This window comes from Xyrauchen texanus, chromosome 26 (genome assembly GCF_025860055.1).
Source record: "Xyrauchen texanus isolate HMW12.3.18 chromosome 26, RBS_HiC_50CHRs, whole genome shotgun sequence".
NCBI lineage: Eukaryota > Metazoa > Chordata > Actinopteri > Cypriniformes > Catostomidae > Xyrauchen > Xyrauchen texanus.
The window spans coordinates 3,185,602-3,200,601 of record NC_068301.1 but is presented as its reverse complement, the minus strand read 5'-3'; the positions used below and the strand labels follow the sequence as shown (position 1 = coordinate 3,200,601).

Sequence of the window (15,000 nt, the reverse complement as noted above, 5' to 3'; positions counted from 1 at the left end):
TTACAGGCCTAAATCCGACACTGTTGTTGTTATGTAACTAATGTGATAGTCTGCACTGATAAAGACCGGTCCAGAACCAGTCCAGCCTACTGAGGGACCCTACACAGACTATGAAACACTGCACATTCAAATCATTTAAAATCTACCATTGCTAGTTGCTTATCACTACACCTTTGATTCAGTTATATAGTATAGTTTTAGGTGTTTTAGCATTATCGGTTTAGTATAAATGTGTTTTTTTACAAGTTTGATGCAGTCAGCCTAACAAAACTGTTTGCGTGTTTATTATCACAGACAATTTGAATGGAAGGGGAGAATATTTTCAGTCTGTTCCTCCCACAAAGCTATCGTATGGCTAAAAGCAAGTTAAGCTCAATTGACAGCATTTGTGGCATAATGTTGATTACCACTATAATTCATTTCAACTCGTCCCTCCTTTTCTCTTAAAAAAAGCAAGAATATAGGTTACAGTCAATGGGGTCAATCTGTAAACATTAAAATACTCACTGTTTTGGGGTCTGGGTATCTCCGCGAGTATTGACGCTGAGTGACTCCAGTCAGGTCTCCTAGGCAACCAAATTGGCCCAGTTGCTAGGGAGGGTAGAGTCACATGGTGTAACCTCCTCGTGGTCGTGATTATGGGTTCTCGCTCTCAATGGGAGAGTAGGAGAGTAGCATGAGTCTCCACATGCTGTGAGTAAATGGTCTGCACTTATATAGCGCCTTTTTAACCTTAGCGGTATTCAAAGCGCTTTACACTGTGATTCATTCATCCATTCACACACACATTCACACACCAATGGTGGCAGAGCTGCTATGTAAGGTGCTAGCCTTAACTTGGGGTTCAGTGTCTTGCCCAAGGACACTTCGGCATGTGGAGTCGTGTGGGCCGGGATCGAACCTCCAACCCTGCGATTAGTGGACGACCCGCTCTACCACCTGAGTCACAGCCGCCCTGTCAGTCTCTGTGGTGTCATGCACAGCGAGTCACGTGATAAGATGAGCAGATTGACGGTCTCAGAGGCGAATGAGACTTGTCCTCCGCCACCCGGACTGAGGCGAGTAACCGCGCCACCACGAGGACCTACTAAGTAGTGGGAATTGGGCGTTCCAAATTGGGGAAAAAAAGTAAATACTAAAAATTAAAAAATACTCACATTTTCAGAAGTATAAGCACAAGACGTAAAAACATGATTGTTAACATGATTTGAGTGTGATAAAATCTCTTACTAAACCTTTCTGTGTAAAGTTATAGACCAAGTGTGCCACACAAGCCCTCAAAAGTGAAGCCAAAACGTCTCGATCGCCCCCCGGTGACTGGTCCTAGTATAGGTCATAAACCCCGCCTCCCCATGTTATTCAACAGGACGTGAGGCCAACTAAACAATTAAATGACACTTCACATATCTTTTTTCCAAAGATAGTTTCTGTCATTTACTGTTGTTTCTATCACGTTGATGTCATTTCAAGTGTTTGTTGTCAAAATAAGTTTGTTTTTAGTTATTTGATGCTATAAAAACGCTGCTGTGACATCATGACTGACAGCTGTGATTGACAGGTTCTCTGAGTGAAGTAGTCACTGAAGCACCAGCTGACTTTTTTCGGGATCTTTGGAGGACTGAGGAGATTGGAGCTTTAAATTGTAATATCTAAATTTCTATAATTAATTATTTCACACCGTCAAAAGTCAAAAGTGCAGGGCGTGTGCTTGCGATCGATTCAGCGAGAGTGAGGGCGGGCCTTGATTTCGTGGCTTTACTTCCTGCTCACTACTGCGCAGGTCTGGTCCCGAAATCGCAACTGCGCAGACTCAAGTCCCAAGATGTCAGCGCCATATCGGGACACTGGCGGCTGCAGTTCTCACCAATGGAAAAGAGCGAAGGGGCGTCGGCCATCTTTTTTTAACAGTCTATGTTATAGACAATTTCAAATTTGCTATCATCATGACAACATTGTAAACCCTGTGATCCCGCGAAAACAACGATTTTGAACAGTAGAATTAATGTAATTGCTTTTATAAAATTAAAAGCTTCACATTTCTGCCTTTAAACATTAAGAAATTGGCCCCATTGACTTCCATTGTAAGTGTCTCACTGTAACCTATTTTCTTTCTTCTTCTTTTTTAAAGAAAAGGGTTTAAAATGTTGTTTTTTTAATCTACATTATGCCACAAATGTTGATGATTGAGCTTCATTTATATTGAACCTGGAATATTCCTGTTGAAGCAGACAATATCACTGAAATATCACTAAACCTCCGCTGATCAGTAACTTCAAATGTCGTTTTTTTTAATGAAATGTTTGCCTGTGAAACATCATTTCTTTTCAGCTGAAATCATCAAAGCTGCTTATGTTTGACTTCTAAGTTGAGGAAGGGACAGAAATACCCCATGTGTTTTTTTCGAGAGCTTATTTTTATTTTGGTAATGCTTTTTGCACACCGCACAGTCGCAGTCCAACGGTATGATTTTCTCTTCTTTTCTGACCTATTTCTAGAGTCCTGAAGCCATTCAGACACGATGTGGATGATATTTCATGAGAAGCGTTCGCTCTGCGCTGAAATCAAATTCAATTAAAGTTTAATCACATCAGCTTCATCTGAAGATGCAGAATCACAATGATATGCCCTAAACTCCCTGTGACCTAATATAAACAGTGACCCAGTTCCTCGCCTCACGCTTTCAATGTCAAAGTCAGTTCATTCACTTGAAGAAATGGAGGAAACCAGCTGCTTTATTAACACAATAACTCCTTTACAGGCAGGAAACTTCACAATGCTTTTATTTGTTACTTCATTGTCTTTAAATAATCTTTAATAACTTCCCCCGGCTGCTTTTTTAAGCATGATCGCACAGACAGACCCTTCATTTGTGGATTAAATCAAGATTTCCATCCATCCAGACATCATATTCTACAGCGTAGAATTCCAGCCTCCATTAACAAGGCCAGTAACATTCCACAATCTGTTTTCCGTCCACACAGATCCACACGGCTCTAACGGTCTTTGGGTGTAAACGGTCCAGTTCTTTCCTGAGGACACTTCATAATTTACGCAATCCCAACTCTCTCTCTCATATCTCTATTCCACGATTACGCTAGATGGAAATCTTTAGTGTGTGCCAACCAATCCAGCGATTGCACAATTCATTTGACATTTACTTTCAATTTGTTCTCTTTCTATAAAACAAATTGGTGTCCGTATAGTGCAAAACTAAATAGAAAATCTGAAAACAAATATTATAGGATTATGTGCATATCTATCGTTTGTTCATTCCATCTATAGTTTGATTGTTCGTTCCATCTATAGTTTGACTGTTCGTTCCATCTATAGTTTGACTGTTCGTTCCATCTATAGTTTGACTGTTCGTTCCATCTATAGTTTGACTGTTCGTTCCATCTATAGTTTGATTGTTCGTTCCATCTATAGTTTGACTGTTCGTTCCATCTATAGTTTGATTGTTCGTTCCATCTATAGTTTGACTGTTCGTTCCATCTATAGTTTGACTGTTCATTCTGTCTATTGTTTGTTTGTTCATTTTGTCTATTGTTTGTTTGTTCATTTTATCTATTGTTTGTTTGTTCATTCCATCTATTGTTTGTTTGTTCGTTCATCTATACTTTGACTGTTCATTCTATCTATCGTTTGTTTGTTCTTTCTTTCTATAGTTAGTTTGTTCATTCCATCTATAGTTTAACTGTTCGTTCCATCTATAGTTTGACTGTTCGTTCCATCCATAGTTTGACTGTTCATTCCATCTATCATTTGTTTGTTTCTTCTATCTGTAGTTTGAATGTTCTTTCTATCTATTTTTTGTTTGTTCGTTCCGTCTATAGTTTGACTGTTCGTTCCATCTATAGTTTGACTGTTCGTTCCATCCATAGTTTGACTGTTCATTCCATCTATCATTTGTTTGTTTCTTCTATCTGTAGTTTGAATGTTCTTTCTATCTATTTTTTGTTTGTTCATTCCATCTATAGTTTGACTATTCATTCCACCTATAGTTTGACTATTCATTCCATCTATAGTTTGACTGTTCATTCTATCTATCATTTGTCTGTTTGTTCTGTCTATAGTTTGTTTGTTCATTCTGTCTATATCTTGTTTGTTCATTCCATCTAGTTTGACTATTCATTCAATCTATAGTTTGACTGTTCGTTCTATCCATCATTTGTTTGTTTGTTCATTCTGTCTATAGTTCGTTTGTTCATTCCATCTAGTTTGACTATTCATTCAATCTATAGTTTGACTGTTCATTCTATCTATCATTTGTCTGTTTGTTCTGTCTATAGTTTGTTTGTTCATTCTGTCTATATCTTGTTTGTTCATTCCATCTAGTTTGACTATTCATTCAATCTATAGTTTGACTGTTCGTTCTATCCATCATTTGTTTGTTTGTTCATTCTGTCTATAGTTCGTTTGTTCATTCCATCTAGTTTGACTATTCATTCAATCTATAGTTTGACTGTTCATTCTATCTATCATTTGTCTGTTTGTTCTGTCTATAGTTTGTTTGTTCATTCTGTCTATATCTTGTTTGTTCATTCCATCTAGTTTGACTATTCATTCAATCTATAGTTTGACTGTTCGTTCTATCTATCATTTGTTTGTTTGTTCATTCTGTCTATAGTTCGTTTGTTCATTCCATCTATAGTTTGACTATTCATTCAATCTATAGTTTGACTGTTCGTTCTATCTATCATTTGTTTGTTTGTTCATTCTGTCTATAGTTCGTTTGTTCATTCCATCTATAGTTTGACTATTCATTCCATCTATAGTTTGACTATTCATTCCATCTATAGTTTGACTATTCATTCCATCTATAGTTTGACTGTTCATTCTATCTATCATTTGTTTGTTTGTTCATTCTGTCTATAGTTCGTTTGTTCATTCCATCTATAGTTTGACTATTCATTCCATCTATAGTTTGACTATTCATTCCACCTATAGTTTGACTGTTCATTCTATCTATCATTTGTCTGTTTGTTCTGTCTATATCTTGTTTGTTCATTCCATCTAGTTTGACTATTCATTCAATCTATAGTTTGACTGTTCGTTCTATCTATCATTTGTTTGTTTGTTCCATCTATAGTTTGTTTGTTTATTCCATCTATAGTTTGACTATTCATTCAATCTATAGTTTGACTGTTCGTTCTATCTATCATTTGTTTGTTTGTTCTGTCTATATCTTGTTTGTTCATTCCATCTAATTTGACTGTTCATTCCATCCATAGTTTGACTGTTCATTCCATCTATCATTTGTTTGTTTGTTCTATCTGTAGTTTGAATGTTCTTTCTATCTATTTTTTGTTTGTTCGTTCCATCTATAGTTTGTTTGTTTGTTTGTTTGTTCATCTATAGTTTGACTGTTCGTTCTATCTATCATTTGTTTGTTCGTTCTATTTATCATTCGTCTATTTGATATATCTTTTCTAAATATTATACAATTTCATCAAAATATAATTTTGTTAAATATAAAAATGAAATAAATGTTTTTATTTTAAATCCCCAGAATCGATGATTTTGTACTCTTGCTTTATTTGTAAAATGTTTTTGCGATATTCTGATTTTAAAAAATAAAATTAGCAATTTGGATGGAAACATAGATAATATTGTCACATGACTTTAACATGTCACTATTTAATTCATTAATCATTTCAGAAATAAAAACTGTTATTTTGCATTTTAAATCCAACAATGTCTTCCTTTTTGGTAGTCAGATACTGAGTTCAGAATAAATATATAAATTGCATCATTTCTTGTTTATTGATCACACCGAAACTGTTAAATATAGTTGGTAAAAAATAATTCCTTGCATATAGAAAATGTGCATGTTGTGTACAGTATCCATACTGCAAAAATAGTACGAGTTGTAGGGAACAGTGGGATAATTGTGCACCCCCCTTAATCTAAGAAACAATTTGCAGAAATTGGGCAATTAATACATACATAACATTTGCAAACTGTGTACATTATACACACTACATGCAGCAGAAATAGTAGGACAAGTATGGAAGTATGTTATTCCAAACATAGCCATTGTGCAGAGAAAAAGTATTGTGTTAGCAACAGGAATCAGAAAATAAACATTTACGTTAATTCAGATATTTAAAAGTCCAGTGGAACATTAACAGTCCTTCATTTGCATATGAGATGTTGTTTGATTCGAACATGAGAGACGCGTTGAACCAGAAATTCTAGTGATTTGATTGGAGATTGCTTTGTTGTTCATTTCATCCTATGGAATGTTTTCTCAGTCTAGATGACACCTCTGCTGGTACTGTTGACTGCAGCAGATCAAATCTGAGTGGTGACCTTGGGGAAGGTCACTTGGACAGCACAGTGATTTGTCCATGATTAGTGTGTTTTTTGTGGAATTCGAACAGATAAACACAACAATGTCTTCTAAAACCTGCTCATTTCTAATTAACAGAAGCACACACACATGCTGTGTGGTTGTGAGGGTCAGCATTCACGTGTTGAGGTCATGTCTCATTAGCGGCTGATGTCAGCGCTCACGTGTCGCTCAGGACACCACAGATGTGACAGCAGCTGAATGAAGTGAGAGTGACACACACTTACTGCAGTCCAACACTCACACGCTGATGTGTTAAATAAAGACACACGAACTTCAGAACTAAAAGTGGAATAGAGCAAGAGATTCTACCCATCATCATGGACATGTTCTCTGTTTCTATAGTTATGTGCCTAGCAACACCCTAACAACCAGCCAGAGTCTGCATCTGTCTATCTGTAAATCTGTCAATCAATTCGTTTGTTAGTTCATGCTATCGTTTGTTATATAATTTGTTCGTTCATTCTATCGCTCATTTGCTCAATCTATCTATCGTTTGTTTGTTCATGCTATTGTTTGTTATATCATTTGTTCGTTCATTCTATCGTTTGTTTGTTCAATCTATCTATCGTTGTTTGTTCATTCTATCGTTTGTTATATCATTTGTTCGTTCATTCTATTACTTGTTTGTTCAATCTATCTAACGTTTGTTTGTTCATTCTATCGTTTGTTATATCATTTGTTCCTTCATTCTATCGTTTGTTTGTTCAATCTATCTATCGTTTGTTCGTTCAATCTATCTAACGTTTGTTTGTTCATTCTATCGTTTGTTATATCATTTGTTCGTTCATTCTATCGTTTGTTTGCTCAATCTATCTAACGTTTGTTTGTTTATTCTATCGTTTGTTATATCATTTGTTCGTTCATTCTATCACTTGTTTGTTCAATCTATCTATCGTTTGTTTGTTCATGCTATTGTTTGTTATATTGTTTGTTCGTTCATTCTATCGTTTGTTTGTCCAATCTATCTATTGTTTGTTTGTTCAATCTATCTATCGTTTGTTTGTTCATGCTATCGTTTGTTATATCATTTGTTCGTTCATCCTATCACTTGTTTGTTTGTTCAATCTATCTATCGTTTGTTTGTTCAATCTATCTAACATTTGTTTGTTCATTCTATCGTTTGTTCGTTCAATCTATCTAACGTTTGTTTGTTCATTCTATCGTTTGTTATATAATTTGTTCGTTCATTCTATCACTTGTTTGTTCAATCTATCTATCATTTGTTCGTTCATCCTATCACTTGTTTGTTTGTTCAATCTATCTATCGTTTGTTTGTTCAATCTATCTAACATTTGTTCGTTCATCCTATCACTTGTTTGTTTGTTCAATCTATCTATCGTTTGTTTGTTCAATCTATCTAACATTTGTTTGTTCATTCTATCATTTGTTTGTTCAATCTATCTATCGTTTGTTTGTTCAATCTATCTAACATTTGTTTGTTCATTCTATCATTTGTTTGTTTGTTCAATCTATCTATCGTTTGTTTGTTCAATCTATCTAACATTTGTTTGTTCATTCTATCATTTGTTTGTTCAATCTATCTATCGTTTGTTTGTTCAATCTATCTAACATTTGTTCGTTCATCCTATCACTTGTTTGTTTGTTCAATCTATCTATCGTTTGTTTGTTCAATCTATCTAACATTTGTTCGTTCATCCTATCACTTGTTTGTTTGTTCAATCTATCTATCGTTTGTTTGTTCAATCTATCTAACATTTGTTCGTTCATCCTATCACTTGTTTGTTTGTTCAATCTATCTATCGTTTGTTTGTTCAATCTATCTAACATTTGTTTGTTCATTCTATCATTTGTTTGTTCAATCTATCTATCGTTTGTTTGTTCAATCTATCTAACATTTGTTTGTTCATTCTATCATTTGTTTGTTCAATCTATCTAACGTTTGTTTGTTCATTCTATCGTTTGTTATATAATTTGTTCGTTCATTCTATCACTTGTTTGTTCAATCTATCTATTGTTTGTTCGTTCATGCTATTGTTTTTTATATAATTTGATCCTTCATTCTATCACTCGTTTATTCAATCTATCTATCGTTTGTTCGTTCATGCTATCGTTTGTTATATCGTTTGTTCGTTCATTCTATCGTTTGTTTGTTCAATCTATCTATCGTTTGTTTGTTCATGCTATCGTTTGTTATATCGTTTGTTCGTTCATTCTATCGTTTGTTTGTTCAATCTATCTATCGTTTGTTTGTTCATGCTATCGTTTGTTATATCGTTTGTTCGTTCATTCTATCGTTTGTTTGTTCATGCTATCGTTTGTTTGTTCATGCTACCGTTTGTTTGTTCAATCTATCGCTTGTTCTTTTCCTCGTTCTATCCATTGTTCATTCTTTTATTAGATTGTTCTATCCTTCATTCTATTATTCTTTCTATCTATCATTTGTCTGTTTGCTCTATTAATCGTTTGTTTGTTTGTTCTATCTATCTATCAATTATTTGTTTTTTCAATCTATCGTTTGTTCGTTCTGTTTATCGTTTGTTTGTTTGTTCTATCTATCTTTTGTTTGTTCTGTTTATCGTTTTTTCGTTCTATCTATCTTTTATTCATTCTGTTTATTGTTGGTTTGTTCATTCTATCAATCTATCTATCTATCATTTTTTTGTTTTTTCTCTTGTTTGTTTGTTCTATCTATTGTTTGTTTGTTTTATTTATTCTTTGTTTGTTTGTTTGTTCTATCTATCATTTGTTCATTCTGTATATCATTTGTTTGTTTGTTGGTTCGTTCTATCTATCATTTGTATGTTCATTCTTTCTATCGTTTCTTTGTTTTATCTCTTGTTTGTTCACTTGTTCTATCTATCATTTTTCTTCATTCTATCTATCCTTTGTCTGTTCATTCTCTATCGTTTGTTTGTAAATTATATCTATCCTTTGTTTTGTTTTTTTCATTCTATCTATAAATTGTTTGTTTGTTATATTTATAGTATGTTTGTTCGTTCTATGGATCGGTTATTTGTTTATTCCACCCATACCTCTTTGCACTGGCTTCCAGTTAAATATACTAGAGTTCAATGTAAGGTCTCTTAACTGTTTTTAAGGGTCTGCATTGTTCTTGCACCTGATTACATTTCTGACCACCTCCATTAATATCAAACCGCTAGACCATTAAGGTCTTCACAGAGTCTGCTTTTGAGTGTCCCCATGTCCCGTTTGAAATCTAAAGGCCTTCTCTGTTGTGGCCCCTCCCCTTTAGAGTAGTTTCAGTCTGCCTCTCCATACTAGATCTTTTAAAACTCAGTTAAACACTAATATTTTTTTCTATTGCCAATAACTACGTTTCCTTCCAAGGATTTTTGCATATCTGATGCTGCAAACATGACACTTCCAAAGACAAACTTTTTTTTTCTATGTTTTTACTTCTGCTTTAATAAATCAGGTTTTACCAGGTGCTTTTAAAAGATTCGCTGAGGTCGTCTTTTCCTGGCTGCCGCTTTACTCACTCCGTGACTAATCTCACATCATTTTGTTTTATGGCGTGTCAAAATAGACTCTGAATACAAGCGAGTGAATAAAGCTTCTGTGTGTGTCCGACTGCTTCTCACATCTCACTAATGACAGTAAATCATTTTAACTCTTAAACAAATAATCCAGTTTATCTCTTGTAATCTGTCTCACCCACATGCAACAAAACACCCAGACATGAATAGGTCTCATTAACGATGGGGGAGTTTTGTTGAAGCCGCTAAATTAGTTATTTGTCGTAACCAGAAAGTGAGACAAACTCTCACCAAGGTCACCGTGGATATAAACAGCCCTTTTATGACTGTTTAAGAGAAACGGTAAGAGTGTGCTTTCTGTTATGTGCTGATTTATTTCTGTCGCAAGGTGATACTAATGAGAATTTCATGGCTGAAAGCACCAGCGACCTCAAATTCATCCTTGCAGATGACGGACTAATGAACCACAACACACAACACTCCAGACTGGTCTCTACACACACAAACACACACACCTCTCACCTCCCACCTTCAGTGTAAGCCTATGTGACTTTTTCATTAGTTTTATCATCTGTCAGGTGAACATTTTAAGCCTGATTCAGCTCTACTCAACAAGCCACATGATTCAAGGTATCATTTATGTCTGTAGTACCAACGATGCGGGACCAGTTACACACACAAGTTTAATATTCACTGTAGGTTTAGGGGTTTGTTCACATCACTAACCATATGAGCAATAGTAACAGTGATGCTCGCCTTAACAAACACTTTTAATAAGTCTCCAGTTTAGCCACGGGCCTGAGGAGAGAGGATTGTAAAGTCAAGTTTCATCTGCTCTCTAAAGCGGTTTCCATCCATGTGAACTGCCAAAGCCTGTTTGCAAGCAAATTACCATCACGTCTGCAGGTCATTTATTATAAAGTCTCTGACACCTCAGGCTGTGCCCAGGGGTGTGTGAAGGGGTCATGTGATTTTTGAGGAGTTAAACTGGGGCAAATATGTCCATCAACAACTGCTCCGAGAACTTGAGAATACTGAACAAACAGAAATTGTGTTATTTTACAATATTTCACTCGGTTCTGCCACATCAATCATGCAAACATGCTTTCCCTTTAAAAACAGTCATGCTTTTATGGACACGGTAACATGGTAATACCAAGGTGTTCTGCACAACAAAGCAACAAGTGATAAAAATGATCTCTTTCATGTTAAGCTGGGTTTTTCCTAACCAAACATGAGCATGATGAGCAAAAGGGCATTTTGCCCGTCGTTTGCTTTCTATTTCTCACGGTAAAATCTCATTGGTCCAAAATTCTGCTCCATATAGCTGAAAATTAAACATCAAATTAGATCTGATTTGCAGTGATCATGTCATGTTGTGCATTATTTTAGCTTTAGTTCACTCAAAAAAATATTTGAGCCTATTTATAAGATTTACTAATTTTTATTTCATTACAAAAATTCCATAAAATTAAATTGTGTAATATATTTACATTTACATTCATGCATTTGGCAGGCGCTTTTATCCAAAGCTGACTTATTATAGGGACAATCCCCGGAGCAACCTGGAGTTAAGTGCCTTGCTCAAGTACACAACAGTGGCATCTTGGTGGTGCTGGGGCTTGAACCCCTGACCTTCTGGTCAGTAACCCTGAGCCTCAACCACTGAGCCACCACTGCCCCATCCATCCATCTTCAACCGCTTATACTGAGGCGTGGTCAGCCCTATCCTGAGCCACATTAACCAGCTCTGACTGGGGGACCCGAGGCGTTCCCAGGCCAGTGTGGAGATGTAATCTCTCCACCTAATGCTGGGTCTTCCCCAAGGCCTCCTCCCCGCTGGACGTGCCTGAAACACCTCCCTAGGGAGGCGGCAAGGGGGCATCCTTACCAGATGCCCAAACCACCTCAACTGACTCCTTTCGACGCAAAGGAGCAGCGGCTCTACTCCGAGCTCCTCACGGATGACTGAGCTCCTCACCCTATCTCTAAGGGAGAAGCCCGCCACCCTTCTGAGGAAGCCCATTTCGGCCGCTTGTACTCGTGACCTAGTTCTTTTGATCATGACCCAGCCTTCATGACCATAGGTGAGGGTAGGAACAAAAATTGACCGGTAGATCGAGAGCTTTGCCTTCCGGCTCAACTCTCTTTTCGTGACAACGGAGCGATAGAGCGAGTGCAATACCGCCCCCGCTGCCCCGATTCTCCGGCCAACCTCCCGCTCCATTGTCCCCTCACTCGTGAACAAGACCCCGAGGTACTTGAACTCCTTCACTTGGGGCAATACCTCCTTCCCTACCTGGAGTACGCACTCCATCGGTTTCCTGCTGAGTCTATTCAAAATATAAACATTTCAGATGCGATTTAAACAAAAATGTGGGGCATCGGCACACCCATTGACCAGGAAAATATAAAATGGCACTCCATGTCTAAAATGATGCTAACTCCTGGCCTAGGAGGAGTATTTCAAATTTCAGAGCATGCATTTTTCAAACAATCCAAAATGGCCGATTTAGTTCCAAAAAGCGACTATCGGTCTTCCTGTATAGGTAACACCATCTGAATCCATGACTAAACCATGGTGCCCTCGCAGTACTTTTGTAACGGATAAACTGCTGTTATGTATTTTAATATATATTGAGTTTTATAGTTTAGTGAACTAGTTAGTTGCATGTTTGAAGTACATGGTATTTTGGTTCTTTCTTTAAATTTAGATCAAAATAAAATAATATCTGAACTGGACACAATGATCATTGGGGCATCAGCTGTTTCCCAGTGTTCAACAGGCCTCCGTGGCAACAGCCAAACCATCATTGCATAACTGTAGTGATGTCATGTCCTTTCCTATTGGCCGAGGCCGATATATACTTTCCTATGTGTTCATTCCCAGGACATGTGAAGTGACCTCATGGCAAGACTCATGCATAACATCAGGACACTCTGATGGTAAAACCGTCCATTACCCACTTCACAAAACTCGTCTTACACTGTTTTTTGAGCACTTGAAAACACTCAAGTAAATGTTAAAATCGTGCATACTTTCACTATACACTGTAAGTATGTACTTCACTGGTAATGGGGAAGTACATACTTTAATGAAACTGCTGTAGAAGCTTCTATAACAAAGTCAAAGTTGTGGGTAATATTAGCCAAAAATGTTGATGCATACTACAATCTAGGCACCTTAGCATACTGTTTTGGAATGCACTAATCCTAATTTTGCTTACTATTTTGGATGGATAGTGTGCAAATTAAAATTCAACCACTAAAACAAATTCATGGTTAAATGTTACTATTATTAAACAAACTGAGAATTGATTGCTGGGCGTTAATGAAGTTCACCTGGCGTGCCGCCCGTCTGGCCTCCCAGTATGGTTTTGAGTCTTCTACAGCTTTGCCGATCTTCTTCACCTGTTCGTCCAACTTGACGGTTGCCTCCATTAAGACAGCGCGAAACTTCTGCCGGGAGTCCTAAAGAACAGAGACACTGTGACTTAAGGCCAAGGTATACTTCTCTGTATGGACTCACGCCTGGTCGACCGAGTTGCCTTTGTGAGTATACTCTTGTGACTATGCCCATTACAACTCCTTTGTGATGCTCTTGTAGTACAGTCAATAGCAGGTGCATGCATCAGCAATGCGCATATATGAGGACTGCATGAGCGGGCCAAGAAAATCTAGGTGGTGCGCGGTCTAACTGTGTTTGCAAACATACCGTGCGCAGAGCGATCTGCAAAGCAGACAACTGAAGTATACTTTGGCATTTACTCACCTGTTAAAATCTTACAGATGCCAAACTCGAGTCATACAGCTTATGAAATACTTCAATAATCAGCCTTTAGTTGCTCCCTGAAAAGTGCTGCTTCAGCAAACTCAATCCAACACAGTTCCCCAGGAATCTACACGCTGCTACCTATACTGACAACCCTTCCTGTACAGCATGTTATTGGGTTTAGTTTGGCCTGTGATGAATCTCTCATCGGGTGGGTTCCCTCACATATGGCACCTGACATGCACATCCTTCCAGACACAAACTCAGTCGCAAAAGAGACGTCAGAGAGATTAAAACTTCCTCTGACAGGACGCTTCCTGCTTCACACTGGTGATTAATCAGAGACTAAATACAGTGAAAATACAGAGAACTGTCAGTTAGTGCTTTGTAATGTTATTTATAAAACAGAGAACTTCAAATGAGGAACAAACGGTAAGAAATTAGAAAAAGAGGACAAAGAAAACATATATACACTTGCGGCCAAAGGTTTGGTGTAATGTACAGATTTGGCTGTTTTGGAAGGAAATTGGTGCTTTAATTCACCAAAGCGGCATTCAACTGATCACAAAGTATATTCAGGTCATCTATATCATTCCATAGTTTTACATACGTCAGTCACTTTAGATACTTCCCATTGGTTGGTAAAAGAAAAGGGGAGGGGCGGAGAGCTTTGAGACATTTCCCACTTTGCAATTCTGCCTGCAACCATTCCAGCAAGAAGAGTGATGGCACTAAACAAGCACGCGGTTCTTACCTCCAGTTCTGTCTCCCATCTGTTGATGTTATCTGTAGACTGGTTCAGTTTCTCCAGCTCACCCTGTAGTGAGACACAGTGAGACATGAGAGGTACGGTTGTAGTAAGATGTCTTCTACAAACTTAGCAACTAAACAACATCTGGAGTGTGTTATCCAGGTAACTCAAAACCCATGTTAGCTAATGCCGAGGTCACACAGATGTTTTTATTAACAGATCAGTTTTTATGTCTTGGATGCGTCGAGTATGAAAAAACAGTTCTTCCACTAGAACACCCTTAAAATACAGGTTCTTTACCTTTTATGAAGAACCATTATTGCCTGTGTTGGGAAGGTTCTTCAGATCAGCATATTCACCAATGACCTCAAAGCTATTTGGACTCTTAAGCCACATTTAAAATGTCTGAATGTTTATGGCATTTATTTTATAGGAAGATGGATCAAGACACATTTCAAGCTAAACATTTCATAAACAAAAAGTTTTCAAAGTTAAGACAAAGTTTTTGGACACTTATGGACACAAATAGAAATGAGCCACTGCAGTAGACAGAGAAATGTCAAAGTAAGTGGCACCTGTGCTCACATGCTGCTTGAGCTTTTCTCAGAATTCACTTTTACACATACACAATGACTTTTAATCAACTTAAATCCAAATGTATCAC

The 15,000-nt window shown here is 37.1% G+C and overlaps 1 protein-coding gene across 2 annotated transcripts in view; it reads right to left on the bottom strand.

Annotated features, from left to right (window-relative positions):
• Positions 1-15,000, bottom strand: part of LOC127619793 (SH3 domain-binding protein 5-like) — a 36,447-nt gene that overhangs the window by 20,291 nt on the left and 1,156 nt on the right. Inside the window, exons 2-3 of one of the 2 annotated variants that reach the window (XM_052092783.1) lie at positions 14,340-14,402; positions 13,156-13,284 (exon numbers count right to left, since the gene is read on the bottom strand). In XM_052092783.1, coding sequence (XP_051948743.1) covers positions 13,156-13,284; positions 14,340-14,402 — 192 coding nt within the window. Of the gene's footprint in view, positions 1-13,155; positions 13,285-13,585; positions 13,924-14,339; positions 14,403-15,000 lie in introns of those variants that run through there. The other variant, XM_052092784.1, reaches the window with a different exon arrangement.